The following is a 17,228-nucleotide window of genomic DNA, read 5'->3' as shown; positions in this document are numbered from 1 at the left end:
TCCACAAGGAGGTCAGTTCTCAGGAGATGTAACACACAGAGGACAAGGCTGAAGTTGAGTATGTTGTGTTCTCGATGTCCACGTGTCTGCTGGGGGTGATCCCAAAGTCAGGCATGGAGATGGGGTGTGGCTCCTAGAACAGGAAGGAGGATTCGAGTTAGACCCAAGGTGGGATTTACCATCAGCTCATCCAGGGGAGAAGGGTGAAGTGGGAGAGGATATCCTCGGGGAGGTACGAGTTTGTAAACTTCTATGTACGGTCTCCACCACCTCCAAAGGAGAACTCCCATGCAAATAATGGTTCCGAGCACTGGTCACCCACCAGGCTCTGTTCCAGCACTGGGAATACAGCAGGGAGCCAGAGCACCTGGGCCCCACCCTCAGGGAGCTCAGGATCTAGCAGGGAAGCCAGCCCTAGGAGTTCTCTGACTCCTGTCCTCTCCTGCTCGTCCACCTCCAGGAAGCCCTCCTGAGCCTCTGGCTCTCCTACAGCGATGGAACCACGGCCCCACTCTCCCTCTACAGCCCCCGGGACTACGGGCTGCTGGTGAGCAGCCTGGATGAGCGCGTGGCCACGGTGACCCAGGACCGGGCCTTTCCGCTGGTGGTGGCGGAAGCCGAGGGGGCCGGAGAGCTGCTCCGCGCAGAGCTCACCATCGCCGAGAGCTGCCAGAAGACCAAGCGCAAAAGTGTGCTGGCCACGACCCCCGTGGGCCTGCGGGTGCACTTTGGGCGGGACGAGGAGGACCCCACCTACGACTACCCGGGCCCCAGCCAGCCAGGGCCCGGCGGGGGCGAGGACGAGGCCCGGGGAGCTGGCCCGCCGGGCACGGCAGGACCCCGACCCGAGGCCGCGGCCCCTGGCACTGCCAGCCCGGCTGTGCCACCCACAGAAGACTTCCTGCCGCTGCCCACCGGCTTCCTGCAGATGCCCCGGGGGCTGACGGACCTGGAGATCGGCATGTACGCGCTGCTGGGCGTCTTCTGCCTGGCCATCCTCGTCTTCCTCATCAACTGCATCGTCTTCGTGCTGCGCTATCGGCACAAGCGCATCCCGCCCGAGGGCCAGACCAGCATGGACCACTCTCACCACTGGGTGTTCCTGGGTAACGGGCAGCCACTGCGGGTGCAGGGGGAGCTGTCGCCGCCCGCCAGCAACCCGATGGAGACCGTGCCCGCCTGCTGCCACGGTGACCACCACAGCAGCGGCAGCTCGCAGACCAGCGTCCAGAGCCAGGTGCACGGGCGGGGCGACGGCTCCTCGGGGGGCTCGGCCCGGGACCAGGCCGAGGACCCCGCCAGTTCGCCCACCTCCAAGCGCAAGAGGGTCAAGTTCACCACCTTCACCACGCTGCCCTCGGAGGAGCTGGCCTATGACTCGGTGCCCGCCGGCGAAGAGGACGAGGAAGACGAAGAGGACCTGGGATGGGGCTGCCCGGATGTGACGGGCACCACGCGGCCCGCCCCGCCCTCTGACCTGCACAATTACATGCGCAGAATCAAAGAGATTGCGTAGAGGTGCCGTCCCGACTCCCCCGCCCCACGAGGGCAGGGTGGGCTCTGTATGATTCACAGCCGGGACCCTGCTCACATGTAATGTGGGCTGGCGCGAGCGAGTGGATTTTATAGTCGGGCCCCTGCAGCTTTGCTCCTCCAGGGTGGGGATGGCCGCCCCGCCTCACGGTGGTTCTTCTTCCCTGCCTCCCCCTACCACTCCTCTGCCCCCAAAGGTGGAGGCGCCTTCCTCCTGGAGCTGGCTAAGAGGAAAGCAATCCCAGCCCTCCTTCTCCCGTTTCCAACCCTCCTCCCATCTTAGACAACCCCCCTGCCCCAAGTCGGGGGTATGGAAGTCAAGTTTGGGCCGAGAGGGCCCCGCCCCCCCCCATCTCCTGCTTCCCCCATTCAGGGGGAGGGGTTCTGGGGGGAGCCTTGTGTTACAAGCTGCACAAAGACTTTTCTCAAACCACTATTCAGGGATTTCTGTCCTGCAGGGTGGGGAGGCAGCGGCTGCCTGCCCTGCCGAGGATCTTGCTGTGGACAAAACATTTAGGGGGGCGGGGGTGGAGGCAGGGAATGTTTGTAGCATCTGCTGGCTTCCGGGTGCCCCCCCCCACAAGTCCCTTCCTAGGATCTGGGAGCTGACTCTATAGAGAAGTCTGGGGTCAAGCCAGGCCCCTCTCTGAGATCTCAGGACTCCATCCTCTGCCCCCAAGGGCTGTGGGCAGGCCCTCAGGGGGAAGAGTCCTGGGTCCACCCCAGAGCACTGTGGTCTGGGCACCCAGGAGTCCTGGGTGCCTCCCGCCCACCCCTCAGCAAGATCAACACCACGCCTTAGCCGCCCCTCCCGCTCCGCCCACTCCTCCTTCCTCTCTGCAGCGGTGGCCACCCCCTTCCCACAGGGCAGCATCCCGTGGGAGAAGACGCCCAACTGCTGGGAAGGACTGTGGGATGAGCAAGGCAGAGGGAGCCGCGGCTCCCTGACCCCATCCCACGGCCGCCCTTCTCTCGGGTTCTACCCACCACTGTGTCGGATTTTTCTTAAATAAACAGAGGCAACAAGACTGGGGGTAGGGCAACAGCTCCCGGAGAACAGACAGTGCGTGGTGGCTGGCTCTGTGTCCCTTCCTTGCGGTGCAGGTGCCTGCACGCGCGCACGTGTACACACACACGGAGGTCACACTAAATGACGTGAGACGGAAACACGGCTGAGCCGCCTGGGGTTCTGCGCCTCCTCCTCCTACATCCGGGTCCCTTTAAACCCCCTGGTGCTGGAGGGATGCTCACACGGGGATGGAGGACTCTTAGACCCGGAAGTGTCCCCTTATAAAGAGATGCTTCCTCTCGGAGACGGGTAGGGGAGACAGAAGACTAAGGAGAGAGGTGAGAGGGCTGTGTGCACAGCTGAGCTCACTCCAGTTTCCTCCTCTGCCTTCAGTCCACCTTTCAGAGGGTGACCCTCCTTGTCACCATCAACCTCTCCCAGGGAAGCCTCTCTTCTCCAGGGATTGATGGGGACAATCTGGGGGACTCCGGGTCAGAAAACCACGTGGGAGAGAGCAATGGCTGTTGGGTGAGCCCCTCTGCAGCTACTCATGGGCTCCCTTGTCCCTGTGAGACCTCTCTCCAGTGCAGGCCGCAGCCCTGGGGACCACTGGAAGCCTGGGGGGAGCAAGAGCCCAGCCAAGGCGCCCTGGCCAGCCTTCAGCATCCTGAACAGGTGGCTCCGGCTGGTTGCATCTGTCCCAGAAGGGATCAGGGGCAGGACGAGAGCTGTGTGTGCAACTGCCCCAAACAGCTGTTGCCCATGACCAAAGGAAGACTGCCGGCCGGGATCCTCTGCTCAACCGACAGGGGCAGCCCTGGGGTTGGGGTGAGGACTGGATGAGATCATGTCTATAAAGTGCCGTGCACAGTGCCCAGCAGCAGGCAAAGCTGTGGGCACAGATCCTAGCAAGCAGAGATGTTCAGTAAACGGAGACTGCAACATTCAGGTCTTCGTGTTCAAGTAATATGTGAGCCTGAAAGAATGCTAGCTCTGCCCCAGATGTGCTGGCAACAAAGAACAGGTGTGGCTCAGCAGCAGGGAAGCTGGGAGCTGCCAGAAAGCCATGTAGGGCATGACCATAGGTGGGCTTGGCATGAGGGCGCTCCTGGAATATCCAGGACATCAGGTACCTGCTGTTCCAATGTGCCCTGACGGTGGCCTCCTAGAGGATCCTAGAGGAGCGGGGAGGGGGGCTCTCTGTCATTTTCTTTCACCCATGGTGCCCAGAATTGGCAAGTGCTCAACAAATGTTTGGTAACTGAAGTCCAGACGCCAGTTATGAGTGGCTTTCCGTTTCAGTGGCTTCCCATTTTTATCTCCATTAATCCCCATCCACTCTGCCACTTCACCACTTATCCACGCAGAGTTTCAGGGAGAAACAAGGACATAGGTGTGTAGCAAGGGAGGAGGAACGTCTCAGCTGGGGTGTGTCTGCATGGGAGGTGCTGGTGTGGAATCTGGAATGAGGGTCCAATTCGTTTATTTGACACATCAAGCTCCTACTGTGTGCTGGGCCCTGCCAGGAAGAGAGGAGGCAAAACCGTGGGCTTGTCCCCAAGGAGCTTCAGCCCCGCAGGGATGATGGACATGTCATCTGACCACAGTCACCTGGGATGATTGATGATAGAGCTTTGCCCTGGGTTGGAGGGATGCAAAGAAGGGAGGGGCAGACATACTCAAACTTAGTTTGAGAACAAGGCCAAGGGCATTCCTGGAAGGGAGAGCAGTGGGTGTTGGGGTCCAGAGGCTGCATATTCGACACCCCAGGGGCTTTTTTTTTTTTTTTGCTGCCGTGTCTCTGTACGCGCTTTCCTTGTGCCTGGACCATGGGTCTCTGGTGATGGAGAAACACACAAAATGTATATACCAAGGAGTGGACGCCAACAGGTTCAAAATGGACTGGGAAGTCAGGCTTAGGCTTGAGGTTCAGGTCATTTCCCTCTTGCTGGGTGAATGAAGGAAGGCTTGGAGGGGCAAGGGGACCAGTTAGGAGCAGGCTACAGCAGAAAGGCAGTAGCAGCAGAGAGCCAGTGGATACCGTGGCATTCACTGCAGAATTTGCCAGCTGCATCACCCCACGTGAGGATGAAGGGATGAGACATGAGATGCTACTAACACCGAGATCTCCTTCCTAAAGGAGCCTCAGAGAACTGGCCGCTCCAGGGACGACCATGGAAGCGATGCCGTGGTATTTGTCAGCATCCACGCTTTCACAAACAGGGAAAGAGGACCCAGGGAGGGGGAGCGCTCGGGCAACAGTCACACAGCCACCCTAGCAGCGGAGCCCGAGCCTTGCCTGCCACCCTGGCTTGTCATCTGGGTTCCTTTCTCTTCATTCTTCACCCCCCTGTTCTAAGGCAAGGACCCAGAGAAGCAGTTGCTGGAAACGGCGAGTCCTGACCCACACAGGGATCAAGAGGCAGGAAGCTTGGAGGGAATGAGGCGGGACATTAAGTTAACAGCCCCTCTGGAATGGCCCGGATGCTAAACTCTGCTTTAAAATTTGTCTTCAACCACAAAAACGAATCAAGGGAGCTTGTAAAGAACAGTTATTGACAAGAGAGCTGTTCAGGGAGCACCGGGGAACCCAGCCCATGAATCAGCTTATTGGCCAAATGAGATTTCTCAGGCAGCCAACAGCCGGGGGCGGGTGAGGGCAGAGCCAGGGTGCAGAAAAAAATCCTGAGCTCTCCCCTCTCCCCCACCCGTCAGTGCTCCCTGTCACCGCCTGCACACTGGGACGCACCTCCAAGCCTGTCTTCACTAAATATTAACAGGTGCCTACTGTGTGCCGGGTACTATGCCCCCCTTAAGAGAAGGGGGAGAGACTTGGAGCCAAACTGAGAGCATGGGAAATACAATATAAGGGCCAGAAAGAGAAATTCTCATTTAAACGGATGAAACTTCCTCAGACAAGTGAGAAGGACCCCTGGGGTCTGACAGTGCATTTGCTGTGTGACCTTCAGCCAGAACACGACCAGCTCTGGGCCCTCGTTTCTCCAGCTGTGCAAACATGGAAACTGCCACTATATATCAGACAATATCCACTGATCTTTCCGCAGGGGCTCAACGCCTGTATTAAGCAAAAGTCCAGGGAGATAGGAACTACTAACTCCTATTTTTTAGGTGAGGAGAGGGGCACACAGACAGTGTGCAAGTAACTTGCCCAAGGCCTCCAGCTTAGAAGTAGGTTGGCAGGCAGCTACACACCTACTGTCTTTCTGCTACAACCTGAAGCAACTGATGATATTAACAATTGAAGGGGAGAGTTTTGGAGGTGGAAAGGGCCTCCAAAAGGTGGCGGATAGAGGGCCTTGTAAGGATTTGATGTGCTCGGTGATAGAAGCAGGTGGTGCCAGTGGTAAAGAATCCGCCAGTCAGTGCAGGAGATGTAAGAAATGGGGGTTCAGTTCCCTGGGTTGGGAGGATCCCCTGGAAGAGGAAATGGCAACCCACTCCAGTATTCTTGCCTGGAGAATCCCAGTGACAGAGGAACCTGGTGGGCTACAGCCCATGGGGTCACAGAGTCAGACACGACTGAAGTGACAGCACGCGATGGGAGCAAGGCTGTGGGACTCCCATTTAAGGTATAGATTGTGGATACTGCTGAGGGGCAGATGGGACACGCTGAGCGCTATGGTTCCTCTCCCACTGTTAGAGGGGACACACTCCCTCCCCTGCTAGGAGCTCCACCCCCAGCTGACCATCACAACAGACTACCATCCAACCTGCTCTTGGTCACCCTAAGAGCAGAGAGCCAGCGGGGCTTTCCCAAGCAAGATGCTGAGCTGGGCTTGTTAGGAGAGCGGGTCCCACAGATGAGGAAGTGGGTATGAGTTGTACCTGCCCTTTCCTTTGGGGAACTGGCAGTCCCTTCAGCCTGCAGAGAGTAAGAAAGAGACATTGGGAAGTTGAGGCCAACCCCTATGTTCCCACCCTGGGCATGGTAGCACAGTGGATGTTTATTAAGCCCTTGTCATGGATCCATTGGTGTGCCAAGCACAGAGGAAGGAAAAGGATTAAATAGCAATCGCTAACATTTCCTGAGTGCTTACTCCATCCATTGTTGTTGTCATTTTTGTTGTTCAGTCGCTCATTCTTATCCAACTCTTGGCAACACCATGGACTGCAGGACTCCGGGCTTCCCTGTCCTTCACTGTCGCCTGGAGTTCGCTCAAACCCCTGTCCACTGAGTCTGTGATGCCATCCAAATATCTCGTCCTCTGTCATCCCTTTCTCCCCCTGCCTTTCCCAGCATCAGGATCTTTTCTAATGAGTCAACTTTTCGCATCAGGTGGCCAAATTATTGGAGTTCCATGCTAACCACCCTGTAGTCATCATTCCATTGACTCTACACAATATCCAAGTAAGGTAGGTGGTTTCATTATGTCCATTTTACAGATGACAAAACTGAGGCCCAGAAGTTGTATGACTTGTCTCACGCCACACAGCAAACAAATAGCAGCAGAAAGATTCAAACCTAGGTTACACTGGTTCAAGCTTCCCATCTTTCCTCTGCCCCACGCTGCCCTCCTCCGTGGGGACCAGGAGCTCAGAGAATCATTCCAATGCAGTGTGTCAAGAGCATGAGGCCGGGAGTCCAGCAGTTTGGTGGGAGTTCTCTCTCTGCTATTGACTTGGTCACGTGGCCATGTGTCTGGCACTGCCCGTGTCTGGGACAAGCCAGGACCTCAACTAGAATCCAGAGCCAGATGGTTCCTCGAGTGCCTTCCATCGTGATGGTCCTCAGATCTGGAGGTGTGAAGCCTGGAGCACCAACCAGCCCTGCCAGTTTGCACCTTCTCCCTCCACCCTCTTAGAGAGATGCTATGGGCAGGGGGTAGGGTAACAGCTTTGATGTCCTCAGCAGCTCTCCAAGCTTTGCCATCTCTGCCATCCTCTGCTTGATGCTGCTACCGGCAGTTGCTTCTGTAGGTTTGGGATTTGCCAGATTGTGGGTGAGGGGGTCCATAGGGATGGAGTTTGTGGGGAAGGGAATGATAACTATCCCTGTGTATGCCAGAGAGGCAGCGAGTCTTGGGGCTAAGACAGAGCTGAAGCATTCAAGTTGTCAGTCCCCTGCCCACAGGGAGCTCTCAGCCTGATGGAAGGGCCCCATAGTCTGTTCCACGGGAGATCCCCGTCTGATGGAAGAGGAACAGGCCCTGTGCTATAACAGCTCCCAGTCTGAGAGGAGAGACTGACACACTTGAAGAAATGCCATCGAGCATTCAGCAAAATTTAGGAACACGTGCAAATAAGCACAAAGTAACCTACGCATACACTTAGCCCACAGAGCAGAAGTAAAATGCACGTGGAAGCTGGGAAATTTTATCCAAAAATGAAGCCTGGACAAGGCTGTAGGCGGCGTTGAGGGAAGACATTAGGAGGGGCCTACCAGATGGCTGGGAAGTCAGAAACAGACATTTGGGGATGAGGAGGTGGGATGGATTTACCTTGGTAGCTGGGGGATGGGGTCTGCAGGGGCCTGGCTGAGAGGTGTGCACAGGGGAGGTGAGGAAGGGACTCTCCCACGGGTGGCCCTGGAGAAGCCCTGTGCTGCTGAGCTGCTTGGGTCCCAGTCCCCTGCCTGCCCCCACCACTTGCAGGGTGACTTTGCATGAGTCTCCGGCCCTCTGCTGCGAGATGAAGGGTCTGGACTAGATTCTGACTGAGGTCTGTCCCTGGACTGACCCTCTGCGCCCTTGTCTGGAACCCACCTGTGAACCCATCTGTCAAGTGGATTCAAACACAGGACTCACGGTGCCTGCCAGCCCCTCCCTGGGGCAGAGAGGGGTCTTCAGGCCCCTGTCCCATGGGGCAGGCTGCTGTGGGGACCCCAGAAGATTGAGGCCAGAAGGACTTGAGCCCCAGGTCCGCTGCCATCTCCCTGTGCACACTCAGGCAGCCCCCCACCCAGCTCTGTTTGGGTTTCATGGAGGTGCCCTCTCCCTCCGGACCTTCTACAGTTCTAGAGGGACTTTCCTTCTCCTCCATTGCAACAGACCTCCTATGATTTGTCCTGCGGCAGGGTCTCTGGGGTTGCTTCCTGTAGCTTCTCCCATTAGGAGGGGTCCTGCCAGTTAGGAGAGTTGACTGGGAGCGAAGGTAAAGTGAGCAGTGTCCTGAGAGTGGACCCCCGCGCTTCCATTGTTTAGTGAAGCTAGCAGCTGAGCCCTGGGCCTGAAATGGTCTCTACCTGCAGACCCCCAGCCCAGACAGATCAGGGACGAAGGAGGCTGGGGGGATACCGAAGGTGGGAGGGAGCAAGGGAGGGGTCCGGCATGCCTTCCCCTCTATGCCCCTTCTGATTTATTCTTTACCGCTAAGAGTCAGACACGACCGAACAACTTCACTTTCGCTTTTCACTTTCATGCATTGGAGAAGGAAATGGCAACCCACTCCAGTGTTCTTGCCTGGAGAATCCCAGGGACGGGGGAGCCTGGTGGGCTGCCGTCTCTGGGGTCGCACAGTCGGACATGACTGAAGCGACTTAGCAGCAGCAGCAGCAGCCACCTCGACACACAGTCCACCCCTCCAAGGGGCAGAGTGGAGCCCAGCCCTCGCCTGATGAGATGCAATTCATCAGCATCGACAGAGGCTGAGATGCTGTTCCAGGGTCTCCTCCTCCACACACACTTGCCCACGGGGTCCTCCTTCCGCAGTCTGTTCCCCACCCCATCTGGGCTCCATTCCAGATTTCAGGTCCCCTGTGAGATGGCTCTCTATCAAGGGAAATGGGGGGCCCAGGGGAGGGAAGCTGGACCATGGTTAGCGCACCAGGCAGGGACCACATCTCCCAGGGAGGGAAGAGAAGAGAAGGAGGGGGAGGAAAGGACATTCTAGCAGCTGCATGTGTGTCTCAAGGAAATCTCCAGAGATGCCAGAGCCGCAGGCGACCCTCCACGCCAGCAAACCTGCTCCAGGGACAGACACGACAAAGCACCAGATACATCCAGTGATTAAAGTGCTGCCTTTGTTAGAAGAGGAGGAACTCTTGTGGGCGGGGCACCTAGAGCACGCGTGCACACCCGCCCTACCCGCACACACAGCACGCATCACAAATGCAAACTCTCTGAGCATCCCTACTCATTCACACGCCCTTCAGTCACACAGATGTGAGCGTGCCCCTTGCACACTCACACACACACACACACACACACACACACACTACACATGCACGCTGGCAGCTGGAGCCCATAGCTCCAGTGCAGTGATCACCAGAGGCGTGCTCGATCACACAAAGGGGCAGAGCCCCTCTACCCTGCCAGGAGGGAAGGCGGAGATCACAGGAGTCGGGGCCAGATCCAGAGCTGTGAGCCAAGGATGGATGGGTGGACCCAACAAAGAGAGGCTGGAATAAAGACAGACAGCACTCTAGGTTCCAGTGTACCCACGGGGTGTCTGAAGACAGGGGCGGCTGCCCATCCTGTAAATAACCTACAGGGGCAGTTGTTTGTATAAGAGCTTGTCGGAGAGAGGGATCAGGGGCATGTTTACCCTATACTTGAAACAATAACCAAATAGTCTCACAGCATTCAGAAGAATACTTACATACAAGCCATCACTGAGTTAATTACAAAGATTCTTATCTGTTCATTAAAGCAGACTGGAGGGCCTTCTATTTGGAAACAGTTTGCAGTTAAAGGGACTATGTTATTAACCCTAATGAAATGATTTATTTGGGGATCGTGCCTGATGAGGTAGAACCAGAAGCCTTCACACAGAGGGTGTGCCCTGGAGCCTGGGTTGACATTCTTGGCATAAAAGCCAAAAAGACTTCTGGGAGGAAAACACCAGGTGGAGATCCTGGAGAGATTATGAAAACACCTATGGATGGAGTGAACCCTGCAGAGGCTGGCTGGGAGAAAAGGGCACCCTCGGTGAGCGTGGGGGTCACCTTGGCCAATCTGATCCAGCTTGGAAGGCAGTCGAATTGACTCTTCCCTGATCCAGTTCCCTGTCTATGAGGTGGTCAGATGAAACTCTGTCTCAGGCTGGTGTCCACTACCAGGAGCGTCTCCCTTGCACTGTGGAAATGGAATCCACAGCCTCTAGGCAGGCATGACAGGAGCTGTGTTCAAAGACTGGATTGGAAGAACCCTACCCTGGGCTGCTCAGGCTCACCCCTACCTGTGACACAGTCTCCTGTGAAAAAAGGTTCTATGGTCTCACCTGGATGGTTTCCCCAGGGAGGGAGGAGCTGGAGTGAGGATGGAAGGATGGGAACGAACAAAGTCCAACTGGCCAAACGGGAAAGATGTCAGCAAGGTCAGAACTTTCTCCAGAAGCAACGCAAGGAGGACCTGTGCCGGCATCGGAGGAAACCCAGAGTCAAACAAAGACTCAGAAGCAACAGAGGGTCCTGGGGATTTTGGGAAACTCACAAGACTTCTCCCCATGAGCTCCTGAGCAAACTGGCAAGGCAGGCATGAAGTGCCTCAGTGGAAATTTGTACAGAGTGGTCCAAGAAGATTGGGCTTTGGATTTTGCAGGACTTCTCTGAAGGTCCAGCGGCTAAGACTCCACACCCCTAGCACAGGGGGCCCAGGTTCAATCCCTGGTTGGGGAGCTAGATCCCACCTAAAAGTTGCCTCGCAGTGCAACTAAGACCCGGTGCAGCCAAATAAATAAGGATAAATAATAAATTGTTTTTGTGTTTTTTTAAGAAAAGAAGATGAGGGTTTGGAAAGATGGTTATGATGCAGACAGATGAGGATGGACTGGGGCCCGATGAGAGATGGAGCTATGCTAAGTGTTAACTGAAGCCAAGAATGGAAATGCTTTCCCAAATGGCTCTCTTGAGGTTTCAAATCCTTCCTTTCAATTATTTATTCCTCCAGATTCCCTGGGTTCAATCACTGGGTTGGGAAGATTCCCTGGAGAATAGAAAGGCTACCCACTCCAGTATTCTGGCCTGGAGAATGCCATAGACTGTATAGTCCATGGGGTCGCAAAGAGTCAGACACGACTGAGCGACTTTTGCTTTCACTAGATTCCCTGAGGTCCATGCTCCCAAGAGTCTCTGTGCCCTGGCATCACCTAGTAAGACGAAAGGACTTAGGAGTTAACAGGGTGGGTTTGAATCTTGCTTCCTGCAAGTGACTTCAAGTCAGTTATCTCAGTTACCTAATCTGTAAAATGGGGCTGAAGTTAGCTTCTTAACAAGGTTCATGTGAGGGTCGATGCTCTCTTCGTACCATAGAAGTCACATAGTAAGTGCTCAACAGATGGGTGAATATTAGCATTGTGTCTTTAAATCCCCAGCATATGACCCACTACCAGCACCAGAAGGAATCCATTCCAGTTTTGGAAGAAAACTGGACCTAGAACCATGGGTCGATTCACCCAAATTCCTAGAGTTTCATCAATTAAAGGAACTGGGATTGGGATCCGGGTCTCCTGACCCCTCTCCCATCTTCTCAGCTGTCCCCCTCCTGGGCAGACTTGACTTCCAGGCATTTTAGTGACATGACTGCCCCTCATCATGCTTTCAGACTGTGAACCCAGTGCCTTCTTGTCGCTTCTCTCCCGATCACCACCCATCTTCTGTGTCATGGAGCATCTGCTGCGAAGTGCACTCAGAACCGAGGCCGGGGGTGCTGCCTCTGGGGGGCGCCGCCTGGTCGAGTCGGTGAATGATCTGCAGTGGGGGAGGGAAGGGAGAGGAAGAGCAGCACTGAGGAAGGAGGGATGCGAAATGTTCATCTCTTCTCCACGGTCTCCCCCGGGCTCGGAGCGGGATTGAGGGATGGGCCTGTGCCCTGTCAGCAGCCCCGGCCCACGATGGATGTGGAACCTGGTAGGATGGTGTCGGCAACACTTGGTGAGATTCATTTCCCTGCTGCGAGGGGAGAAAAATGCGGCCTCTGTGTCATCCATCGCTCTGCAGCGAAGTGGTAAACAGGCACGCTCTCGGAGAGCAGCCTGGAGCTGAGCCCAGCTCAGCAGGCTTCCCGCAGGGGCTGGGAGGCTGGGAGGAAGCACTGGGATTCGTTTCCTTGGGTGTCCAAGGCTGGGAGGACTCCTGGGTGCAGACCTACTGGGTGGAGACCTTCTGTGGAGTCACACGGCACCTTCAAAAACCAAAAGTTACCAAGTGAGATGGACCATAAATTCTGCTTCATAATTGTTCTCACTTCTGTGATGGATCCAAGGGGGCAGTGGCGGGCCACCCTGCCCCCCACCATGTTCCTGAAGCCCTGCCTTCCCTCAAGCAGTCTCCTGCCTTGGGCTGCTCCCCAGGCCATGTCACTCTGGGGAGCCTACCCGTAAACCAGCACACATGTCGCCTCCTCCAAGGGGCCTTCCCAGATCCTCCCAGCTCTATCTCCCAGAACTCAGAGGTTCTCTACTAAAGTAGGCTTCTAGGTAGCTGAATAACTCGCACCTCCACCCCACAGGCATATCTTTTCTGAGCCTTGTTCCTCCCAGCTTCCCCTGTAGTGCGTTACCTGCTTTCTAGGGCAATCAAGGTCTCGGCTGGAACACTTAGAAAACCAAAGTTCCCCATTTCCCTCCGAGATGAGAGGCCACCCCCTGGCATGTTCTGTCAAAGGTTCAATGTCAAGTACATTGTGCTTCCAGGAAAACACCTGGACGCTTTGAGTGGGGTTGACACTGCCTTCTCCCCGCCCGCCCCTTCCCTGCTCCGCTCCTCCCCTAACCCTGCCCCATCATTTCTTTCAACACCAACCTTCTTGCTGAGCCCTTGTCTGTTCTCAGCAGCAGAGTGCTTTCATGTCCACATTTCTGTCTCCGAACCTCACTTGCTAAGAAGGGCAGCAACTATGATTATTTCATTTAACAGATGGGGTCCAAATGTCCCATCTCATTTAATAGATGGGAAAACTGAGACGGACATAAACGCAAGTCTGGTCCAGGGTGACACAAAGTCGGAGCAGGGACTGGGGCTAGATTGATTCTGAACCTGCAGAAGCAATTCCTTTCTGCGTTTTTAAAGCTCCCAGCCCCAGAGTGAGGCCCCTGCTGGCTCCACTGTCACCAGCAGGGACCAGGCTGACTCCAGTGCTCTCTCTGATTTCCCAGCCCCTCCTTTACCCTAGGACCACCATGGCACCCTTCTCCCTGGCCTCTCCGCCCAGCTCTCCCCATTACAGACTTGGGTTTCAGAATCACCTCGAATCTGTATCTGACCTGCCCTCCACCCCTCTCCCTGCCCTAGGTAGGCATTGTTTGCAGTGGGAAGAGGGGAGATAAGGCTCTGCCCCAGGTGAGAGGTCCTTGTAAGTCCTTCTGGTCTGTGGCCTTGATCATCAGCGCCCCCCTCCCCACTGTTAGGACCCCCTGGGTAAGTGGGAGGGCAGCTCATCCACACAGTTACACATACCAAGACTTTGTTTAAACCCCTAGTCTTATCCCTACCTCTTGTCCCCCTGGGCCTTCTGCCCGTGGATCACCAGGAGAAAGAGCATGCGGGGAGGACCGGGAGAACTGGTTCTCTCATTTAGCGCCCCTCTTTAGCCAGGCAGGCATTGGATGGTGGGGAGATGACCACCCAGCCGTGCACCCACATCCACAGACCTGCCACGTGGTATTAGATGAGCCCCTCCCCTCTCCATTTGTTAAGCAAGAGAGCAGGATTCATGAAATCTTAACTTGAGGCCACTGCCTGCCCTTTTCCGCTTGTACAAATTTTCACACACTACTCAGGGAGGGTGGAAGACCCCTAAGGACCCTCCGCAGAGTCCCCCTTAAAACTCCAGGCAGGCTATGTCAGAAGCCCGTGAAAGATGGTTCCTAAGGACCCCAGCTTCACTCTCTGAGACGCGCTACTTCTGCGTGCCCAGGGGAGTATCCCTTCCTGCCCCCAGGCCTCCAGTCCCAGGAAAGGGGAGGGGTGGGGGCGTTTCTCCCTCCCTCTCTCACCGAGGGTGTTTGTAGAGCCGGCAGAGCCATCATTCACCAAGCCAATCTCTCACTCCAACGCTGGCCCACCCCCTCCTCCGAAGAACAAAATTAAAAGAGATCTGTCCTCAAGCTGCAATGGCTCATGCCTTTCTCACTCAACAGTGAGGGGTTCCCGGGCCAGCAGCTCAAGGCAGGGATTGCCCGCTGAGAGCCTGGATGGGGGCTCCGGCTCCTTTGCCTTGGTCCTCCTGCTCTCAGCAGCCCTGCCCCTCCAACCCTCTCCTCCTGCCCTCCTTTCAGCCGAGGGACATTTTAAATGAATTCCATTTAAAACTTCAGAAGCAATCCCTTTCCACATTTTTAAAGTCCACGGCCCCAGCATCAGGCTCTCATTCTCATCTGTTCACGCTTTCGTTCAACAAGTAGCTCAATTTGTAACCCCTTTGCCGAAGCCTCCCCGTCCTCCAAGCTGAATTATGTGCCCTGCTTGGAACCATCAGAGGGAGCGTTTGCTTGAGGCGTCTGTCCTCAGAGTGAGGGCTCCAGCCACTGGCCCCTCTGCCCCTTCCTGGGGTTGGGGGGGGGAGTTACTTGAGGCGCTGAACCCTTTTTATTTTTCTTTTTAACCCCAACCATGCCTGGAATAGAACACGTGCCAAGACAGCAGACCGCATCTCTTGACGGTGGGTCCACTTGTGCCCAGCACTGTGTAGCCACAAAGGGGCTGACCAAGAGCGATGTATCAGCAGAAGTGACAGGTGCAGAGTGAGACAAAACGCCGCTGTGACCAGTGAGGCAACAGAGATGGGCACCCCCACACCCACACTATGCCCTTTATCTACTTGCCCTACATCTCTGGCCACACTGGCACACGCTCAGCCCCCACCCTCTCCCAGGCAGACACGGTGCCCAGCTCAGCAAGATCTCTTGGCCGTCACCACCTCTGCCCAGGACACTGGGACCAGAAGACAGAGCTTAGTGCCAGATGCGCTCCTGGAAAGGAGAGTGGAGGACTGTGGGAAATTCCCTCATGGCTCTTCTTACCAAGGCTGGGGAGGGGCTGGCAGAAGGAAGGAAGGAGAAAGGATCATCCTCCCAGTCTGCTCAACCACTTGGTTACTTTGGTCTCACTGGTGAGAGAACGTGATCCCAAATGACATGAGGACTCACTACAGGACAACTGAAGCCCTAAGAATTGAACTTGGGGGCCTCCTTTGGGGGCTCTCCTCTTTTAAGGGGCTTGCAACTACAGAAGAAGTCTAGACCAAATCCCCATGGCACCCAAGGTCTCGATTCAACAGGCCCCAAGGAGGGGAACCACTCAGACCTAGTCAAGACACTGGTCAGCAAATGTCTTAAAGCAGCAGATAGCGAATATTCCAGGCTTTCAGACTATGCGGTCTGATCTCTGTTAAAACAGCTCCGATCTTTTCGACCAAGAACAGCCATAGGCAATGCCTGAACAAGTGGGCATGGCTGTGCAGCTATACAACCTTATTTACGAAACCAGGCAGCTGTCTGCTGGAACTCTAATATCACACACGTGCGTGCAAACACAGACCTTAAGAGCACACGGCCCCTCTTGTCACTCAGGATGGTTATGCTCAGTGCTGGCTTGGCACAGCCCCTAACCCTAAACCCCTGCTCTCATAACACTGTTCAGGCTCCAGGGAAATGGGGGTCTTCACAACTTGTGCTCTGGGTTTGCAGAATCAGAGATGACAAGGTCAGAATGCTACGGTTTCTGGGGTCTGCTGCCACCGGCCTCAGACTCCTCTGGGTGGAATGGAAAACACAGGGTACGGAGAGCTGCAGAAGCCCTTCCACAAGAAGACGAGTTAATTAGCTTCTCAAATCCTTGCTCTCAGACAGCATGAATGCCAAAGATCCTTAAAAAACAAAGTATCATTTCTAAGTAATGCCGAGTGTCCTTTTCTAGCTGTCTGACTGTTCCAATTAATGGTTCTGGAAGTACTCACAATTATCAAGTTATTATTTGTAGTCTTGGCTCTAGTTGACAGGGCAGCTGAGTAACATTTTGCTACCTTCAACAATTCTTATTAATCATATGGTGTAAATGTAGGTCTAGATGTAAAAGGCATGGTACTAATTCATCACATTAAGAAAAAACATTGGGCTTTTAACACTAGAGTTGTGAACATTTTTTTAATAAAAATATTTAATGATACTTAAATACTTTTTCAAGGCTTCCCAGGTGGCTCAGTGGTAAAGAATCCACCTGCAGTGCAAGAGATGGAAGAGACGTGGGTTTGATCCCTGGGACAAGATCCCCTGGAGGAGGACATGGCAACCCACACCAGTATTCTTGCCTGGAGAATCCCATGGACAGAGGAGCTTGGCAGGCTAGGGTCGCAAAGAGTCAGATGCGACCGAAGTGACTGAGTATGCACACACTCCAATAGCTTTTCAAAAATTTTTTTTTTTAATTTCAGCTCTCTTTAAATAGTTTTGATTAATTTTTATATTCATTGGTTACAATGTGGATTACACCTTTTAATTTTAATAGATCATTATTAATACTTTGTTGGAACATATATAGCTTTTAAATTTTTGTTATCATTTGAACTTAAATGTTAATGAAAATGTATTCAAATTTTGTATACTTTGAATAAAATTACATTTTATCCTTTTGTTCTTTAGTTGAGCTGTCAAATACAGTAGCTATTCTCTGCAGATTACAACTGAGTGCTTGAAATGTGGCCAGTTTGAATTGAAATGTGCTGTGTGTGTAAAACACATACTGAATTCTAGAGTACACTAGTGCTAAGTCACTTCATTTGTGTCTGACTGT

The 17,228-nt window shown here is 54.5% G+C and overlaps 1 protein-coding gene across 1 annotated transcript in view; it reads left to right on the top strand.

Annotated features, from left to right (window-relative positions):
* Positions 1-2,599, top strand: part of TMEM132E (transmembrane protein 132E) — a 57,814-nt gene extending 55,215 nt beyond the window's left edge. The window contains exon 9 of the mRNA XM_060395086.1: positions 461-2,599. Within this exon, the coding sequence (XP_060251069.1) occupies positions 461-1,516 (1,056 nt within the window). The 3' untranslated portion in view covers positions 1,517-2,599. The remainder of the gene's footprint in view (positions 1-460) is intronic.
* Positions 2,600-17,228: the final 14,629 nt, after the last annotated feature.

Source organism: Ovis aries, chromosome 11 (assembly GCF_016772045.2).
Source record: "Ovis aries strain OAR_USU_Benz2616 breed Rambouillet chromosome 11, ARS-UI_Ramb_v3.0, whole genome shotgun sequence".
NCBI classification, from domain to species: domain Eukaryota; kingdom Metazoa; phylum Chordata; class Mammalia; order Artiodactyla; family Bovidae; genus Ovis; species Ovis aries.
The sequence above is the reverse complement of the archived record's forward strand: the minus strand, read 5'-3'. Positions and strand labels throughout refer to the sequence as shown.